Source organism: Pan paniscus, chromosome 9 (assembly GCF_029289425.2).
Source record: "Pan paniscus chromosome 9, NHGRI_mPanPan1-v2.0_pri, whole genome shotgun sequence".
Classification (NCBI taxonomy): domain Eukaryota; kingdom Metazoa; phylum Chordata; class Mammalia; order Primates; family Hominidae; genus Pan; species Pan paniscus.
Window position 1 is genome coordinate 8162890 of NC_073258.2, and position 21464 is coordinate 8184353.

Consider the following 21464-nt stretch of genomic DNA (forward strand, 5'->3'; position numbering starts at 1 on the left):
TCCCTGAATCTTTAACAAAAGCCTCTGGCTTCACCTTCACATTCTGATCTGGACTGCATTCAGAAGAGTAGGGCGTGAATGCCCAATTTCCTAGGGAACACAGAGGCTCCCTAGGCAACTCTAGCCTTAAACTCAGTGCAAGCCAGTACACTCCCAGGGGGCTGTGAAATGTATTTCAGATAGTTGAGGGTGAGCAGAGACTTGTAATGTTCTTGCAATCTTCTGAGGATGCTTCTACACTGTGGTGCCTTCTCTTTTCTGCTCTCCTGGAATCCTGTGAGTTTGGCTAGGAAAAGACTCTGGAAAAGGCATTTCTTAGCCCTCAAGAGAAGTTTTTCTGTGCAAACTGGTTATGGAAAGTTTGCTTGAAAGCATGGAGAATAAGATTTAAAATAAAGATTTAAAGATTTGCTTGAAAGCATGGAGAATATCCAGGAAAGGAAATTTCCCCGAGTAACACCTCTGCAGAGTCTGATTTGGAATTTTAGTTAGCAGGCATCCTGAAACAGAAATTATAGTTTGGCGTTAAGCTGAGTAGTTGGAAAGGGGAACACAGTGGGGAACTACCTGGAAAGGAAGAAGCAAGTGATACGTTAACCAGATGAAAGACATGCGAGGCATTGTGAAGAAAGTTTATGGCATTCACTATAATATTCCTGAAATTACTAACAAGCAGTAATTTCTCATGAAGCACGGAAGGGGGAATTTGTGTGCCTAGTGAGATGGACAGATGCTATAAAGATGAACAGCATGAACCTAGGCAGAGGGAATCAGCAGAACCTTAGATTTCCTTGAGCTTTTTTTGCCCCTAATTCTGACATCAGGCACATTAGTCATCACTGTCCAGGTAAAGTCAAAGTACTCTTGTAAAATCACTTCTTGCCACTGTGGAATGGTAACATTGAGAAGGATTTGACTATGCCCTTTCTTAGAAATTACCAGGTACAGCAGATGGAATGTGAAGAAAGGATTGACCAAGATGTGGGCTGAAAAAGCTTGGAATTTTCAGTTTCATAAATAGAATGAAGTCCAAAAGGGTTACCTTCAACATTTTGGGGAAAGGATAGCTGAAGCATCTTATGAAATTTCAGATGAAGATTGAGCAGATATATGTGAAAATATATCTATAGCTTAGTAAAAAGAGTGGAAGCGACTAGAGTAATATTAAGTTCAAAAATAATTACTAAGTACAGGGTCCCAAATTAGAATCTATTCCAACTTAAAGGACAAGAAAAAAACGTCCAAGATTACCCAGTGAACTATGTTTGTAGTTTGTGTCACCAAACTGATAGTCACGCCTAATTTCTTCTTATACTCCATAAAAGACAGTGTGTATGTATGTGTGTGTGTTTCTTTGTGTGTATGTATGTATTCAGGTATATTTGTATAGCCTTAGCTAGGAGACAATTCTAGTTTATCTAAAGGCTTATTTGAGCTCTTTCTCACGTTCATTTATTTTATTTAATAAGCATTATATATCAGGTATTATTCAAAGCTCTTTAGAAATCTTTAGACATATTAACCCATATAATTCTCTTCTCTATAGGGAATAGATATGATTATTATTGCTATTTTATGGATGATGAAGCTTTCTAAACATGATATAGCCAGTAAGTGTTACTATTCTCTCATTTCTATCTCTGTTCTATCTTGTTCCTCCAGATAATGTGATACTATGTGGAGGTTTCTGACCACAGAGAATGTCCAGCACTCTTGGCCACAACATGGAATCTCCTAATCACACTGATGTTGACCCTTCTGTCTTCTTCCTCCTGGGCATCCCAGGTCTGGAACAATTTCATTTGTGGCTCTCACTCCCTGTGTGTGGCTTAGGCACAGCCACAATTGTGGGCAATATAACTATTCTGGTTGTTGTTGCCACTGAACCAGTCTTGCACAAGCCTGTGTACCTTTTTCTGTGCATGCTCTCAACCATCGACTTGGCTGCCTCTGTCTCCACAGTTCCCAAGCTACTGGCTATCTTCTGGTGTGGAGCCGGACATATATCTGCCTCTGCCTGCCTGGCACAGATGTTCTTCATTCATGCCTTCTGCATGATGGAGTCCACTGTGCTACTGGCCATGGCCTTTGATCGCTACGTGGCCATCTGCCACCCACTCCGCTATGCCACAATCCTCACTGACACCATCATTGCCCGCATAGGGGTGGCAGCTGTAGTGCGAGGCTCCCTGCTCATGCTCCCATGTCCCTTCCTTATTGGGCGTTTGAACTTCTGCCAAAGCCATGTGATCCTACACACGTACTGTGAGCACATGGCTGTGGTGAAGCTGGCCTGTGGAGACACCAGGCCTAACCGTGTGTATGGGCTGACAGCTGCACTGTTGGTCATTGGGGTTGACTTGTTTTGCATTGGTCTCTCCTATGCCCTAATTGCACAAGCTGTCCTTCGCCTCTCATCCCATGAAGCTCGGTCCAAGGCCCTAGGGACCTGTGGTTCCCATGTCTGTGTCATCCTCATCTCTTATACACCAGCCCTCTTCTCCTTTTTTACACACCGCTTTGGCCATCACGTTCCAGTCCATATTCACATTCTTTTGGCCAATGTTTATCTGCTTTTGCCACCTGCTCTTAATCCTGTGGTATATGGAGTTAAGACCAAACAGATCCGTAAAAGAGTTGTCAGGGTGTTTCAAAGTGGGCAGGGAATGGGCATCAAGGCATCTGAGTGACCCTGGAGTATAGAGGGACTTAATCCAAAATTTAAAAAAAACCTTTTCAAGATAATCCTCAGTATGTGAGACCAGAAAGAGCTTTTAAGAGGGGGATAATGTCTTCTGCAGAACTTTCTAGACCATTTCCAAGAATGATAAATCACAGAGAAGGGCATTCTTTCTTTCCTTTCAGAGAAGTGTAAACACGGGAAGATTCTTGCAACCTGGGTAACGTGCAGACATTGAAAACAACCCACTGCGTTCTGGAGGGCTTCTACCCTGCTGCAGTTTAGAAGAGTCCCTGCATAGCCATAAGATCTCATTTCCTGGCACCCTTCCAATATTCCAGGCATGGATTTCTAATTTCATACCTTAGGATATAGCAGCTATCTTACCAGCTGCAAGAATCAGAAGATAGGACAATATAGCCACAGATAAAGAACTTAAAGCCGCAAAAAATTTATCATGCTTTTCCATAAACCCTGTATTTCTCCATTAGAGCTTCAAACCAAGAGGAGAAAAAGATCCACCAGCATCCACAATGTTACTTAGTGGCAGAACAAAGCCGTGAAAACTAGAATCCTTTAGGACTTCTATGAATGAGGGCACAAGAGAGGTTAGGAATAACTCTTCATTTCTAGACATTTTCAATTTATCTCACAGGTACACTCTTGTCTCCAGCCTCTCAGGAAGTAACCTAAGTCTGAATGACCTTGGATATCATCCCTCACAAGCAGTTTCCAATTATTCTTGTACATACATACAATGGGAGGACCTTTCAGAAGTCATTGACTTATCTCCTGAACCTATAAGAAATGGTCACTTACCCAAACCACTCAGAATGGGAATTCTTAATTATGAAATTAGTCTGTATTTATTAATTCTTCTATTTATTTATAATGAAAAGAAGATTAAGCTTGATTCTAGTAACTCCATGTGATGATGGAAAGTTCCTAACTATATCCATGAAACTAAGATTGGAAACCAGTTACTGTACATACTGAGCTTTCTGTCCACTCCTCACCAAATAGCTTCAGACAATTTATCAAACACATTCTCTTAACAAATTAGCATTTTCAATTTTGAGTTCGCCAATAGTACACATTTTTTGCTTGTCATCCGCTTATATGCCATCCTACCCTGTTAGGTGGAGGGAACACAAAACTCCCTTGTGGAAGTTCACAGACACTCCTGTCCTGGGAAAGTATCAGTCCTGAGGTAGAAAGCCAATGCCCAGCTCTTCAAAGCTCTGTCTCTGTCAGGAATATAAGTGTTTTATTGGGACACTTCAAATATGTTGGGATAAACAGTGCACAAATAGTGAAACTCAATGAAGTAGGCTGAGCACTATCCATTTTTCAGAGAAAAAATAATCACTTTTTATAGGGAGAGTACTAGTATATGGGCTGTCACTGGTTTGAATTTTTTTATTCTAACCCTCAATTTTTTTTTATTATACTTTAAGTTCTAGGGTACATGTGCACAACTTGCAGGTTTGTTACATATGTATACATGAGCCATGTTGGTGTGCTGCACCCATTAACTCGTCCTTTATATTAGGTATATCTCCTAATGCTATCCCTCCCCTCACCCCCACCCCACAACAGGCCCCGGTGTGTGATGTTCCCCTTCCTGTGTCCATGTATCTAATCCTTAAATTGAGATATTCTTTTTTTTTTTTTTTTTTTTTTTTTGAGGCAGAGTCTCGCTCTGTCACCCAGGCTGGAGTGCAGTGGCATGATCTCAGCTCACTACCAGCTCCACCTCCCAGGTTCACACCATTCTCCTGCCTCAGCCTCCCAAGTAGCTGGGACTACAGGCACCCGCCAACACACCCGGCTAATTTTTTGTATTTTTTAGTAGAGACGGGGTTTCACCATGTTAGCCAGGATGGTCGCGATCTTCTGACCTTGTGATCCACCCGCCTCGGCCTCCCAAAGTGCTGGGATTACAGGCGTGAGCCACCATGCCCGGCCGAGATATTCTTAATAGATTTTTAAGATTTATATACAATTCTAACACTACAGTTTATCAACAAAATTACTTTTGTGTTCTCCAAATTGACCATTTTTCTAGCACAGAAACCTACAACCCCAACTGTGTAACAATCTTATATTGTATCATGGGTTTCTATACTTTGTAGAACGTTTCTAAAGTGTAGTGTAAGCAATATACTTATAAGCACTGCTTGTTCATAACTTCTCTCTTTAACGTGAATCTCAATGCTAGATGTCTATGTGTTCACCTTTTATGATTTGCAATAATAAGTTTATATCATGATCAACCCCTTATACACCTCCGGCCACTCATGTTTGTAATATTACATTAATTTCAATTCCATAAAAAATGAAATGACAAGGAATAAACTGTCTCCAATTATAATCCTCATATAAACTTTTGATGTGTATAGCCATTATTTCCTCCTTTCTTGCTATATTTATTTATTGCCAATTTCTTTTTCTTCTCAAGAAAGCCTCTTATAATATGCCTTTGGGATCCCAGACTATCAGTTACTTCTTGCATTTCTCCTGTTTATAACCCATTTGAATTTACTGGCACATTTGCCCCATAGAAAAATTTCTCATAACCTTAGTGATTTTTTTTAAATGAAAGTTCATGAAAAATATTTTTGGAACTAATTATTGCTGCATTCTTATGTCCTATTCTTTTCTTATATTACAATCTAACTTCAACCAGAAGTTGATGTTTCCAGAGAAATACCTGTCATCAAAGCCAGCAGTAACTTTTTTTTTTTTTTTTTTTTTGAGATGGAGTCTCACTCTGGTGCCCAGGCTGGAGTGCAGTGGCACAATCTCAGCTCACTACCAGCTCCGCCTCCCGGGTTCATGCCATTCTCCTGCCTCAGCCTCCTGAGTAGCTGGGACTACAGGCGCCCGCCACCATGCTTGGCTAATTTTTTGTATTTTTTGTAGAGATGGGGTTTCACTGTGTTAGCCAGGATGGTCTCGATCTTCTGACCTCGTGATCCACCCGCCTCAGCCTCCCAAAGTGCTGCGATTACAGGCGTGAGCCACCACGCCCGGCCAGCAGTAACCATTTTTAACAGAACTACCTTAAATTGTGTTAAATTATGACTTACTTCTCCAAAATCTATCCACTGTGATTTCTATGATCCCACACAATCCCAGCTTTTCTTTCATGTCTCTAATGTTTTTCATCCTCTTCCCCTTATTTTATTTTTAATGAACCTGAATTTTAAATGTTGGTGTTTCTCAGAGATCCATCTTTGGCTAACTTCTCACTCATTCCAATCTAAGTCCATAGCAATGGGGAACATGAAAGGAAGAGCTGAAAATCCAGAACAGTGTCAAGGCAGAGGGCTTCCTGCAGGAGACAGCAACTAGATGTCTATGCAGAAAACACTGTGCTCTTCATTGCATTAGGAAACTTCTCTTGCCTTTTTGTTTCTTTCAATTATGACTGATGGTGTGCTTAACTAATTCCTTCCCACTGTCATTATTTCTTGCTTCTGATGATATCATCTTGAACTCACCTTGACTATAAGCAGACTTCAAATTATATTAGTATATATTAGTATTTGGAATCTGTTCCTTGTAAGAGTAAGCAATGTAGGATGGTCAAAAGGTACAGCCTCATCCCTTCCATTCGTGTATACTGTTCAGTTAATAGAGAATTTAGTCATAGTGTCTAATTTGAAGAGCAATGAAAACTAAAAACTTTCAGGAAGAATCATCTTCTAAGTGAGCACTGGACTAATGGACTCGCATATTTGGCAGATTATGAAAAGGACATTGAGGAATTACTGCTCAATTACTTCATATTCTGCAGTCTAAGCGCTCTAAGTTGCTGAGGGTCGGATAAGTTCCTACATCTTATCCACTTCTCATTCATTGTAAATGAGATTCTTTAAGCATTTTGTATGTTCAAGAAGTTTACTGGAAGAAAGCAGAGAAACCAGCAGGGGAGGCAAGAATTGTGATAATATCGAATTATTATTTGATGTAATACAGTAAAGGGTTTTCTGGCACCTCCAGAATTGTTATGTACGTCTCAGAATTGTAAACCTTTTCTCTACATTAAAAATAAGTTTCTCATTAATCTGCAGCTTCCTTCCTGTTCTTGGTCCAAACATTTCCCTAAAACATTACCAAATGGTAGCTCTTAATTTCCTCTAACTAAACATAACAAATGTATTATATCACAGCTACCTACATAGGCAAACATTTAACCACATTTTCTAAGGTTAATTGACAGGTACCATTCTGCCAATTTGAGGTAGGTCCCTGCCATGTGAGCCATGGAAAGTGGCTCTCATCACCCCTCCTTTTTTCAGCAACCATATGCTCTTATTTATCCAATTCTCTCTGACTTATCAACAATCTATTTTTCTCTCTACCAAATAGTTCATACCAACCTCCAAAGATGCATTATTTTTCCCGATTTTAAAACAAGAAATGCTTTTTAAAATTTAATTTTTATTTTTGATGTATATTTTCATTTTTAATTGACTAATATATATAAGGGATGCAATGTGATATTGTGATATATGTATACTTTGTGGAATGATTATATCAGTCTAATTAACATAACTATCACCTCATAAAGTTATTTTTTTTTTGCAGTAAGAACATTTTACATTTATTCTTTCGCAATTTTGAAACATACCATATATTACTATTGACTGTGGTCACCACGTTGTACAATAGTTCTTGAAAATTTACTCTTCCTGTCTAACTGAACCTTTATACACTTTAGTCAACATCTCCCCATCCCCCAGTTCCCCACCTTTTATCCTTTTCAGCATCTGGTAACCACCATTCTACTTTCTACTACAAATTACTCTAAACCCCAACTTCCAACTCTAAACTTCCAACTTCTGCCCTACATTTTCTTGCTTGTACAAACTTCTTTAAAATGTTATGTGCATAAATTTTTCTATTTCCTAGCCTTTAACTTACTCTTTAGCCCACTCCAATATGACTTTTTCTTATGCACTCCAAATATAGACAGTTCTTTTCAAAAAGTCATTGGTAACCTCCAAGAGACTGATTCCATCAATATTACTTTAAACTATGTTTCATTAGATCTGTCAGTACAGTAAAATTATGAATCAATTTCTTTGCCTTCTTCTTTAAAAATCAATCTGTCTTTTCCTATATAGGTTATTTTCGGTCTCTTTTTCTTTCTCAACATTTACCTAGACATCATGATGAGTTTCTAGAAACTACATGCTAGACCACCTTCTTTCTGTCACTATCCTCACTTGCTAAAACATCTATTTGTGCTAATAGCATTAATTCAAATATTCCAGTAATTTCCAAATAAAATACTAGTCACTCCAGTTTTTTTCAAATTGTTCCTTTGCTCTCTGGAACTACTTTTTCCTCTCTTTGCTAAATAATAATCTCTTGGATGCTTCAAAGGTAGGCACCTCATATTGGTCATGACCTCATTTGAACTCATTCTCTTCCCTCATAATCTGGTTCTTCTCCAGTCATCCTTAGGTACATGAATGACATATTCCATTCCAGTGCATGTATGAGAAACTTAGAGTTATTTTGGGGTCATAAATATTATAAAATTTACATCCAGTATAACTTCTATATCCATCCATTTCTCTATATCTTCATAGCTTAAAATAAAGCTGTCTCACCCTTGAAGTACTGTTGTCAATGCTCATCCAACGTACTTATATTTATTCTTGCCATGTACAATCTGGTCTTCACATTGCTGCCATGCCTAAATTATCCTAAACCTTTTCAGTGGCTCCATATTGCTTTAGCATAAATTTGCTTAAAATTATCTGACCACTATGACCTCAACAGCACCATCTCACATCACCTCCCATGTTCCACCACACCTTGAGGTTTCCAGACACATTTTTGTCACCTTGAGGTTACCTTGTTGTTACACTGAGATTACGAGACACATTGTTGTAACACTCTGTTGTTACCTTGACTATGCCTTGATCCCTCTCATTTTAACATTCAAAGATTCCTGGATAAAAAGTATTTTTTATCCCCACCCCAACACACACACCATAGTTATCTTCTACTCAAACAATTGCCCTCAGAACAAACATTTTTTCAGGATATCCTCTCTGACAACAAGAGATTATTTTTTTCTTCATGTGAACTCTTATCACTTGGTACTTTTGCTTTAAAGCACTAATCCCAGTCTATTATTATATATTTGCTTGATTTTGTTGTTATTATTCTCTCCCCCAACCTCAACTAGACCACAATTTCAATGAGAACAGGAACGATGACTGTTCTATTGAACACTTTATGCCTAACATGTTTTTCAAACACAGACAGAACTAAATATGTATTTTTGAATGAAAGCTTTCTCCTTTAAAAATGTTTAAATAAATCTCCTAGCCACAGAATTTAGAACACCCAGAGTTTGTGTGCTTAAAAACCATTCAAACACTCTAAAATTTCTCACCTTTATAGGTCCATTTTGATTTAATAAATGAAGATATTCTTCTATTCATGTAAATTCTTAGGTAACATTAATAGGATACATGTTTTTGAGTTAATCTGCTTTCTATTCTAGTGGGATTTAACATCCTAGGAATTCAGCTTTCTCTATAGGTCTTTCATCATGTCTGCAAAGGAGATCTATTATGCTTAGGTCACTGAGCTGCTTAACTACTCTCCATAAATTTCAGAAGTTTATAATTTCTGTGCCACATCTTAGCTGACAACACATTTTTATCTTGTGTTAAAGCATCTTTCTCATAAAGTTCTGTCTTTGCCCAGTAGAAAACTTCTGCCACGCCTAGGATCCCAGACTGTGAGTCTGTGTTCATAAGCAAGGTAAGTGATAAAATCTTCTCATGGTCACTTTGGCTAAATTCCAGAGAGTTCAACGGCTTATCCTAAACATTATGTTGTTTTGTCAACATTCTGCAAAAAGATTGACATTTCTCTCTGCTTTAGTAGCATACAGAGGATTGGAGGGCCTTTGCAAAAAAGGTTGAAGTCAGAATTAGAAAATATTAAGGCTCACATGGTGCACTAGAAGTTACCTTGTCTGTAATCAAAAAACAACACTGCCAGATTATCTTCAGGGTTAATATATTAACTGTTTTATATAGCAGAATCGTATTCTATGTCATGCTAGAATATAATTGTAAAAAAAATTAAAAACAATTCTTTTTCTGTGAGCTCAAACATACTACTTCTCTTAATTGTATCACACATATACAAATCAGAAAAAAGTTTTAATAGAGAAAACATCAAAGATAAAATGTTATGTGACATTAGGATGTAAAGTAATAAATGAGTATTAAGTAAAAATGCCAGGCCTTGTACATCAAATGGGTTACATACTTCCATGCATCCAGGATAAAACTATTGTGTTGAACCGCTTCAGAATTCTCCTCTAAAAGCTCAAAGTCAAACTAGCTTTATCTCCATTATTGTTTGTGCTCTTCAGTCATTGAAATTTTCTGTAGATACATTTAGATAATTTTAGTCTTTATCAAATTACATTCACCATTAAAGAAGGATGATTTACTCCATCATTTGGGAGTATATGTTTATTCAAACATACAGGCAATAAGAAACCTCTGAAAGGAAATACATTTAGTTTTTAATAAGAATTGATACAACAAAAGAATTTTATTTTCTTCCAGATTTTTTTGGTATTTAACAATAATTATATCAAAAATAAACCCATAACTAATATATTAAAAATAACATTTTAAACTTTGAACATAGCTTTCCAGTTTTTGTTTCTTGCTCATAAACCTGCAATAGCTTCCACCTTGGCAAAAATATTGGAAGTAAAATGCCTTGAAAAATTACTAATTTTAGCATACAGTAAGTATTATATGTATCTGCAGTGTAGAATACAAAGAAGTTCAAAGCAAGAGATTATATTCACTTCGGTTTGAGTCATATCTGAGAGTGTTTTACGCAAAATAAAGGATTGTAATAGTAAATAATAAATGGTAAATAAATAAAGGATTGTAATAATAAAGTATTGTATTTGAAAGAAAATGTGAAACCATGAATTATTTTAAGCAAAGGAATACCAGTGTTTGAAAGATCAGATTGCTAGCAGAAAGAAAGAATTATGGAAAATGAGAAACATTTGCTCCAGGCAGGTTGCAGAAAGCATACTGAAAAAAAAGAGTGCATATGAATGAAGTAAAGAAAAGAAATCAACAATATGATAAGCAATTATTTGCAGTAAGGGAAGGTTAGTTTTCTAGATTCAAGCTTGTCTGGTCGAGCCACCATGCAGAATAAAAAGTAAATGGATAACAACAAAGTTGTAGAAAAGATAATGAGTCTAATTTTAACCATGATTTTTGAGCATTGAATGGCAATTCCTTCAACATTATGGACAAATAATTCTTGTTTATTAAATAAGTTAAAATTACTGTTCAATGGTTAGAAGGTTTTAGTTGTACAAGATGAATAAGTTCTAGAGACCAGCTGTACAACATTGTGCCTGTATTCACTAAAAAATGAATAGAGTTGATCTAATATTGTGTTGTTACCACAGTAATCTTTAAAAGCTTCTTATTAGTTTTACCTAATTCCTGTATTTATGTCTTTATAGGTTCTCTAAGATTCAACTATAAAACAACTTACTAAGGTATGTCTTCATTATATGACTTCTCATATGGAGAAATTCAGCCATAATCACTAACTTCCTTTTAAGCTACTCTTTTGCAACCTCCTCAGAAGTGCATACAAAGTAGAACATGAAAGAAAACTATCCCCAAATCCTCAATATGATTTATTTCTGGAAACCTTTACAAGTCCATGATATCAAAATTTTGAAAGGCTATGTAAGACGTTAATGGACATCTATATCAACTTGAAATGATGTAGCTATAAATTTCATCTCCCATAATTCTTCATTTAAAAAATCTAGTTATTATTAGTTAATAAACCTCTGCATCAAGTCAAGTAACACTGAGATAAATATGAAGAAAACAAGCACATCCATTTAATCTATATAATTTCTAAAGAGATGAAGAAAGGCTTAGAAAAATACTACAATTTTATTTCTGTGGTGGTTCCAACCTGTGATAACTGAGAACAATACAAATAGAGATTTGAAATTCATGTTGAATCATGAATCATATGTCTGCATCTCTCAAAATCTCCAATAGCTCCAAATTCCAGGTCTCTGAGTTCATCCTGCTGGGATTCCCGGGCATTCACAGCTGGCAACACTGGTTATCTCTGCCCCTGGCACTACTGTATCTCTCAGCACTTGCTGCAAACACCCTCATCCTCATCATCATCTGGCAGAACCCTTCTTTACAGCAGCCCATGTATATTTTCCTTGGCATCCTCTGTATGGTAGACATGGGTCTGGCCACTACTATCGTCCCTAAGATCCTGGCCATCTTCTGGTTTGATGCCAAGGTTATTAGCCTCCCTGAGTGCTTTGCTCAGATTTATGCCATTCACTTCTTTGTGGGCATGGAGTCTGGTATCCTCCTCTGCATGGCTTTTGATAGATATGTGGCTATTTGTCACCCTCTTCGCTATCCATCAATTGTCACCAGTTCCTTAATCTTAAAAGCTACCCTGTTCATGGTGCTGAGAAATGGCTTATTTGTCACGCCAGTGCCTGTGCTTGCAGCACAGCGTGATTATTGCTCCAGGAATGAAATTGAACACTGCCTGTGCTCTAACCTTGGGGTCACAAGCCTGGCTTGTGATGACAGGAGGCCAAACAGCATTTGCCAGTTGGTTCTGGCATGGCTTGGAATGGGGAGTGATCTAAGTCTTATTATACTGTCATATATTTTGATTCTGTACTCTGTACTTAGACTGAACTCAGCTGAAGCTGCAGCCAAGGCCCTGAGCACTTGTAGTTCACATCTCACCCTCATCCTTTTCTTTTACACTATTGTTGTAGTGATTTCAGTGACTCATCTGACAGAGATGAAGGCTACTTTGATTCCAGTTCTACTTAATGTGTTGCACAACATCATCCCCCCATCCCTCAACCCTATAGTTTATGCACTTCAGACCAAAGAACTTAGGGCAGCCTTCCAAAAGGTGCTGTTTGCCCTTACAAAAGAAATAAGATCTTAGAGACCTTCTCTGTGATGTACATGAACCTCAGCTTCTCCTAAACTGGAAAGTAAAATTTCAAAGAGGATAAATGAGTAAGTGAATACCTCTGGGATTCCCTTTTTATATTTGTATGTAAATAATTGTGAAAGCTTCAGAAAAGATACAAAAAATCACAGTAGCCTAAAATATTGACAAAAGCTAAATATTTAAATATATTTGAGAATATGGAAGAAATTTCTGCCAAATCAAATTGGATTTAAAGAACTTAATGATTGATATCTATCTCTTAAAATAAAAATGAATATAATCACACACCCACAAATACACACACAGACACACATACATTCAATCAGACAAATGAGTGATTGGGACATGAATCACAGGTCATGCTTGCGCATTGTTAGCTGTAACTTGGGAGCTGTAACTTGGGAGCAAAGTCAGTCTGCCTAAACAAGCATTACTCCAGTAATATGAAATACAGAGGTCGGAAAAGAAAATAATTCAGATAAAGCCAAATCAGTCAATGATGAGGATTTAGGTGGAATATGAGACGACTCAGCTTGGACAGACAGAACCCAAAAGATTCATCTAGCTAGAAGGATCTGGTGCTTACGCCGTTTGCCTCCCCAGATTTGCTCTCTGCCCTTTGTGCACTGCTCTGTAAACTGGAGGGCTGACTTTCACATATTGTAAGCCCAGACTCCTTTGTCTTTCGGTGTTCAGTTGAATTGAGCCAATGTGATGCGTGACAGATTATAGTTCAAGAGGAGACAGCATTTGGGCTATTTATTGTTCTACTCCCAGCCTGCTTTGACATTAGGGTTTTCACTGGATATGTCCCTTCTCTGGCCACCCACCTGCTACAGCTACAGCTTTTATGGAAATATAGTAACAGGCTTGTCTTGCCTTCTTTCTTCAGGCCAAGGGGCTGATAAAGGCTTCCTGATAGTAGTCTCTGAGTGCCCAGCATCCATTATTTTTTAATATCCACTTGTTTTCTTAAAACAACCTACTACTCAATACCAACTTCATTAAATTGTCTTCAAACTCACATTTCTTTGTGCCTTTTTTTTTTCCCCTTTCTGAGACCCTGACTGACTCACTGGCTTTATTTATATCACCAGCATCTATCTCTACCATAGCTACTCATCCACTACTACTACCACACCCACATAAGAATGTAGGCAGCTTCAGCAAAATCTTCAGATGATCAGATATAAAGACACTGCAGGCAGGAGGTCGATATAGAAATTTTTCCCTGTGAAATTTTTACTTTGAGAGTTTTCTTTTCTTTCTTTTTTTTTAAATAGTCCTAAACAATGAATGGGCAAAATAAGGCTTAATCTATTATTGTCTTGTATTTCAATCTTTTCCAGGCTACTTTCCATTAAACACATGCTCAGATTAATGCCATTAAATAGTTAGGACATTCCTTGAAATATGAGTATTAATTTTGGGTGCAGGAATACCAGTTGCTAGAAAGTCTGTTATACATTATATAATGTCAACTCCTCTTCCAGTTAGATTTCAAAAGTAAATCCTATCAGTTTTCAGGTAAAATGAAAATAATATAATGTATCTTTCTTATTAGTCTGGCCTTTCACACAAACTTCAATTTTTTTCATTTAAAAATTAATAAAGAGAAAAGACTCCATGCCCTTTGTATTCATAAGACTCCTTTTTTTTACTAACAATATAGTTGAGAACATTAAGATAATTTAAGAAAATTTATGTTTGACATTTTCTATAAAGTTACAAGAAGATAGTGTTCATATTAAATAAGAATCATCAGCTGGGCACAGTGGCTTACACTTGTAATCCTAGCACTTTGGGAGGCCAAAGTAGGAGGATCACTTGAGGCCAGGAGTTTGAGACCAGCCTGGGCAACATAGTGAGAACCTATCTCTATAAAAAATACAAATAAATAAAAATAAAATTAGGCAGGCATGGTGGCTCATGCTGACAGTCCCAGATCTCGGGAGGCTGAGGTGGGAGGACTGCCTGATCCCAGGAATTTGAGGCTGCAGTGAGCTGTGATCACACCATTGCACTCCAACCTAGGTGAAAGAGTGAGACTCTGACTCAAAAAAAAAAAAAAAAACCATGATAAGTGGGCAGTTCAATGAAATTAAATGAGATGACATGTTATTCCAGCAGGAATAACTTACATATTACAGCCAAGAAAAATTAAAAAATTTAAAAATGTGTGTGCACCTTTCACACGTCCCTTCAAGGGAACCTGATATAAGTAGCATTGTTGACTGACATCCTCTGGCTTCTACACCATTAGATGCATCTGCACCTTCACACAAAGCTCATGCTTCCCTTGGCTGCTCCCAGACAATGACCAGACACAGTAAGAGGACGAGAGCTAGGCCATTCTGGCCAGAAATGAAACTCCTTTAATGGTCAACTTTTGCATGAGGACTCTGAACTGGCCCGGCTAAGACTTTCTCAGAGCTGCACTGAGGGCGGATACTTTTCTTAGGCAATCTTTCCTTCTCTTTCTCTTTTCTTGGTTGTCAGAGCTGCATCATGGTTTAAAGATTCTCTTAATCTTTTCCTCCCTTCTTATCCTTTACATTTCACATTTTCCCCCCAATAAACCTATCTGATGACTAGTCCTATCTAGTTGTCTGCTTTGTAGAGGACTAAACCCAACACAGATCATAATAGGAGTGAAATGATACAATACGGGACACATTTAATCCCGTAGTACAAGGAATTGACTCAATTGTTGAAAATTTTACCAATCGTAATGTGACAAAACACCCTTGTGGAGGGAAATGCCCTGGCTGGTTCAACTCTTTAAGGCATTTGAAAGGTATGTGGAGGGGTGGACAATGGCAGGAAAGATAGTGGAGTCGACTGATTACTGCTATGCTATATGGAAACCACGTAGAGTAATAATGACAAAATGAAGGCAGTTAACAAATAGTAAAAATGAAGTGTGATAGATTGCAAAGCTTGAAAAGGTGCTCTTATCTCCTGAAGTAAAAACGGTAACAACAGCTGGGGAGTACACTTGGGCATGAAATTTGAGTCTCAGCTGGGTGCAGTGGCTCATGCCTCTAATCCTAGTATTCTGGGAGGTTGAGGAAGGGAGGTCTCTTGAGCCCAGGATTGAGACCAGCCTGGGCAGCGAGGGAAACCCCGTCTCTACAAAAAATACAAAAATTAGCCAGGTGTGGTGGCGCGTGCCTATAGTTCCAGCTACTCAGGAGGCTGAGGTGGGAGAATCGCTTGAGCATGGGAGGTGGAGCTTGCAGTGAGCCAAGACAGTGCCACTGCACTCCAGCCTAGTGGAGCGTACAGTGAGCCAAGATGGAACCACTGTATTAAAAGAAAGAAATAAAAGGAAAGAAAAGAAGAAAAAGAAAATTGCGTCTCAGAACTCCATGACTGTTTAATGCTTAACAAGGCAGAACTATTATACCAAGGTGTGCATTCTGGTTGAGAAAATCTGGGGCAATGAAACACGGGATGTGGATATCTGAATGGATGGCCTTGAAGATGTATTTTGCAAACTAGCTCACCCCTTTATTTATAACATGAGAGCTAACACTCTCATGCAGGAAGATAATAAAGAAGTTTATGCAGGAAGATAATAAAGGAGTTTATGCAGGAAGATAATAAAGAAGTTTCTCTCATACAAGACTATGGTTACTGCCCTCTCTAGATTGTCAGGCTGGTAACTAAGGTTAAATTCCAGTATGATTACAGCATGAACAAGCTGCAAGAATCCAGGGGACTGAAAATTAAGGGAGCTTAATCAAGAGGATAAGATCTTAGGACATAAGAACATAGAGAATAAGCAATAATTTTTTGACTTGGGAAAATTATTGTGGACACTGTATTGAACACCCTGGTCAGAATTCCTGGAGATGGGTCAGACTCACTGTGACAGTGACTCTTAGAAGCCTGGAGAATGTGATGGACGATGATGAGTCAAGTGGTAATGCCTGAGTTGCCCTGGCAGTTGGGCATTGCATTGCACTTGGGCAATGCAAACATGAAGCAGCTGGGGATGCTGAAATCGACATATTATATGAGGCCAAAAGAGTCACCAGAGAAGTATGTTCTATGGAACGCCCCAGAAAACACAGCATTCACCAATGAATGCACAAATGAGTGGGGGCACCAGTATTACTAAAATGTTCAGCTATGGCTCTCCTTTTCAGAGCAGGTGTGAGGATAGGAGAGACAGTCAAAGAGCTGGATTGTCTAGTAGTTGTGGGGGTGATAGAACTTTGAAGTAACAGATAGCAAGTTGAGGCAAATAACTGCCAGAAGCCAGGGGACAGCAATTACTTAAAAACCAGCAAGGGTAAACTAGCTGCCAAAGAGGCTTCACTTGTAGGGAGTGATGGAAATGGTGTCCTTAAGAGCAAATTAATAGGCAGCCAACAAGGGTGATGCCTAACATCTGCAATCACAAGAAAGCAGGAATGGAGGAGCTGAAAAACAGGTAGATGATATTTTTAAAAATACAGAATTTCTGAAACCAAAAATTCACTGAAGGAATTACAAAATACAGTTGAAAGCTTTAAATGAGACCAAGCAGAATAGTACATTTCAGAGACTGAAGTCGGGTTTTTAAATTAACCTAGAAGAAAGCAAGCAAACAAGAACGAAAGAGAGAGAAAGAGAAAGAGAGAGAGAAAGAGAAAGAAAGAAAGAAAAGAAAGAGAGGAAGAAAGAAAAAAAGAAAAAAGGAAGGAAGGAAAATTTAAAAAATGAACAAAGCCTTTGAGAAACAGGTTTATGTAAAATGATAAAACCTCTGAGGTATAGGCATTCCTGAGGGAGAAGAGAAATAAATAAAAAGTTCGGAAAACTTATTTGAGGAAATAATTAGGAAAATTTCTCTAGTCTTGCTAGAGGTGTAGATATCCAGACACAAGAAACTCAGAGAACACCTGAAAAATTCTTTGCAAGATGAATATCACCAAGGCATATAGGCATCAGACTATCTAAAGCCAATATGAAGGAAAAGATCCTGAAAGCAGCAAAAGAGGCACATCAAAACACCTATAAAATAAACCTCGTCAGAGTAACAAAGTACTCCTCAACAGAAATCTTACAAGCCAGAAGGGACTGGGGTCCTATTTTTAGTCTTCTTTAACAGAAGTACTACCAGCTAAACATTTTGTGTTCTGCTAAATTGAGCTTTGTAAATGAAGGAGAAATAAGTCTTTCCCAGGTAAGCAAACACTAAGGAAATGTGTCACCACTCTACTGGCCCTACAAGAAATTCACAAAGGAGTTCTAAACAAGAAAATAAAAGGGTGATACTTGCCACAATAAAAAAACAAGTGAAAGTAAAAAACTCATAGATCTTCTAAAGCAACCACAAAAATGGGACTACAAAGCAATTAGGTAACAATGAACATCATGACAAGAACAAAATCTCATGTATTAATATTAAGCTTGAACATGAATGTACTAAATGCTCCACTTAAAACATGTAAACTGAGAAAATGGATTAAAAACAATATTCAACCATGTGCTGCCTATTAAAATGCACCCAATGAGCACAGACATTCACAGGCTCAAAGCAAAAAGGTATAAAAAGATGTTTCACACAAATGGAAAACAATAGCAAGCAGGAGTAGTTAGCTACACTTATATAAGCCAGACTTTATATAAACAACAGTGAAATAAGACAAAGAAAGACATTGTGCAATGTTAAAGAAATCAATTCAAGAATAAAATGTGACAATTCTGAACATATATGCATCCAACATCAGAGCAACCAGTTTCATAAAACAAATACTATTGGACCTAAGTAAAGTGGTAGAAACAACACAATAACAGGAGGGGACTACAATACACCAGTGACCACCCTAGACAGATCACTGTGGCAAAAAAATCAACCAAAAAAACCTTCTGAACTTAAATTGCCCTCTAGATTAAATGCTAAACAGACATATACAGAACATTCTACCCAACAACCACAGAACATACATTTCTGTATATTTCTATTGGCACATGAAACAGTCTCAAAAATTGCTCAAATGCTAGGCCAGTCTCCATAAACTTTTAAAAACTTAAATAATATCAAGCATATTCTTAGACCACAGTGGATTAAACTAAAAATGAATACCAAAAGGAAGTCTCAAAAATATACGAATACTTGGAAATCAAACAACCTGCTTCTGAATAATCTTTGGATAAACAACAAAATCAAGGCAGAAATTTTTTAAACATTGAAACACATGAAATAGAGACACAATATACTAAATCATTTGGGAAATGGCAAAAGCTGTTTTAAGTGGGAAGTCTATAGCATTAAATGCAGACATTAAAAATATAGAAATATTTTAATTTAAAACTCTAACATTGTACCTCAAGGAACCAGACAAATAAGAACAACTAAAACCAAAAGCTAGGATAAGAAAATAAAGAACAAATATCAGAGAAGAGATAAATGAAATTGAAACAGAAAAATACAAAGATAAAGAAAATGGAAAGTTGGTTCTTTGAAAAGATAAACAAAATTGATAGACCACAGCAAGATTAATGAAGGAAAAAGAAAATTTGAACAAACAAAATCAGAAACAATAAAAATGATATGACAAATGATGCCACAGAAATATAAAAGATTATTAGAGACTATAATGAACATCTCTGAGGGTACAAACTAGCAAGCCTAAAAAAGACGGATAAATTCTGGTTAACATACAACCTCCTAAGATTCAATCAAGAAAAAGTAGAAATACTGACCAGACCAATAACAAGTAGTGCAACTGAATCTTCTAACAAAAAATGCCTAGGACCAGAGGCATTCACAATCAAATTCTACCAGACATATAAAGAAGATTTAGTCATAATCATACTGACACTGTTTCAAAAAATTGAAGAGGAGGGAATCCTCCTTAACTGGTTCTATGATGCTTGTTTCACCCTGATTCCAAAGCTGGGTAAGGACGCAACAAAAAAGAAAATTACAGGTCAATCTTCCTGATGAGAATTGATACAAAAATCTTCAGCGAAATACTACAAGACAATCCAACAGGATATTAAAAAGATAATGCACCACAATCAAGTGGGTCATATTCCAGTGGTGCAAAGGTAGTTCAACAAATGCAAAAGTGGTTCAACAAATGCATGCCCATATGCCCCTGAGGCCTAACATACGGGCATAACACAATTAAAAACAAAAGGCTGGGCGTGGTGGTTCACGCCTGTAATCCCAGCACTTTGAGAGGCTGAGGCGGGTGAATTACCTGAGGTCAGGAGTTCGAGACCAGCCTGGCCACCATGACGAAACCCCGTCTCTACTAAAAATACAAAAATTAGCTGGGCATGGTGGCACATGCCTGTAATCCCAGCTACTAGGGGAGCTGAGACAGGAGGATTGGAGGATCTCTTGAACCTGGGAGGCAGAAGTTGCAGTGAGTCAAGATTGTGCCACTGCACTCCAACCTGGGCAACAGAGTGAGACTCCATCTCAAAAACAAAGAAACAAACAAAAAACATATAATCATTTTAATACACGTGGAAAAAGCTTTTGACAAAACTCATCATCTCTTCATGATAAAAACTGTTAACAAACTAGGCACTGAGGGAACATACTTAAAAAATAGTAAAAGCCATATACATCAAACCAACAGTCAACATCATATTGAATGGGCAAAAGTTGAAATCATTTCTCCCAGCAACTGGAACAAGCCAAAGATGCCCATGTTCACCACTCCTATTCAACATGATATTGGAAGCTCTCTCTAGAGCAATCAGGGAAAAGAAATAAATAAAAGGCATCCAAATTTAACAACAGAAAGTCAAACTATCTCTATTTGCTGATGATATGATCTTATATGTAGAAAACCCTAAAGACTCATCCAAAAGGCTCCTAGACTTGAAAAGTGACATCGGTAGCATTTCAGGATATAAAATCAAAGTACAAAGATCAGTAGCATTGTTATACACCAATAACAATCAAGCAGAGAACAAAATCAAGAACTCAGTTTCATTAACAATATCTAGAAAAAAATATACAATACCTAGGAATACATGTAACTATGCTGGTGAAAGATCTCTACAAGGAGAACTATGATACACTGATGAAAGTAATTTTAGATGATGCAAATATGAAAAATCACCTCATGCTCATGAATTGGAAGAATCAATATTGTTATAATGACCATACTACCCAAAGCAATCTACACAGTCAATGTGATCCCTATCAAATTACCAATATCATTTTTCACAGAATTAGAATAAGCAATTCTAAAATTCACATGGAACCAAAAAAGAGCCAAATAATCAAAGCAATCTTAAGTAAAAAGAAAAAAATCTGGAAGCATCACATTACCTGACCGCAACTAAAATGCTATAGTAACCAAAACAGCATGGTATCAGGTAACATCACATTACTTGACTTCAACTACAATGCTATATTAACCAAAACAGCATAGTAACCAAAATGCATGGTAACAACATTTTCTTTTTTGTTGTGTCCTTACCCAGCTTTGGTATAAATAAAGACACATAGATCAGTAAAACAGAATAGAGTACTCAGAAATGAAGCCACACACTTATGACCAACTGATCTTCGACAAAGTCACTAAAATAAACACTAGGGAAAGGTCACACTATTCAATAAATGGTGCTGAACAATTGGATAGCTGTAGGTAGAAGAATGAGCCTGAACCTCTATCTCTCATTATATGCCAAAACTAATTTAAGATAGGTTAAAGACTTAATCATGAGATCTAAAACTATAAATATCCTAGAAGAAAACCTAGGAAAA

General features: G+C 37.4%; 2 protein-coding genes across 2 annotated transcripts; both read left to right on the forward strand.

Moving 5' to 3' along the window:
* The first annotated feature begins 1700 nt into the window (after positions 1 to 1700).
* On the forward strand, positions 1701 to 2690 carry LOC100986442 (olfactory receptor 52P1). Its single transcript, XM_003819052.3, has one exon. The coding sequence runs from the start codon at positions 1701 to 1703 to the stop codon at positions 2688 to 2690; it is 990 nt and encodes a 329-aa protein (XP_003819100.3).
* Positions 2691 to 11683: 8993 nt separating this feature from the next.
* LOC100987113 (olfactory receptor 56B1) lies at positions 11684 to 21232 on the forward strand. Its single transcript, XM_057299078.2, has one exon. The coding sequence runs from the start codon at positions 11753 to 11755 to the stop codon at positions 12725 to 12727; it is 975 nt and encodes a 324-aa protein (XP_057155061.1). The 5' UTR covers positions 11684 to 11752; the 3' UTR covers positions 12728 to 21232.
* The last annotated feature ends 232 nt before the right edge of the window (positions 21233 to 21464 follow it).

What these genes read in the sequence shown, in the direction of transcription:
- LOC100986442 (XM_003819052.3), top strand. Translation starts at nt 1,701, where the DNA reads ATGTCCAGCACTCTTGGCCACAACATGGAATCTCCTAATCACACTGAT.
- LOC100987113 (XM_057299078.2), top strand. Translation starts at nt 11,753, where the DNA reads ATGAATCATATGTCTGCATCTCTCAAAATCTCCAATAGCTCCAAATTC.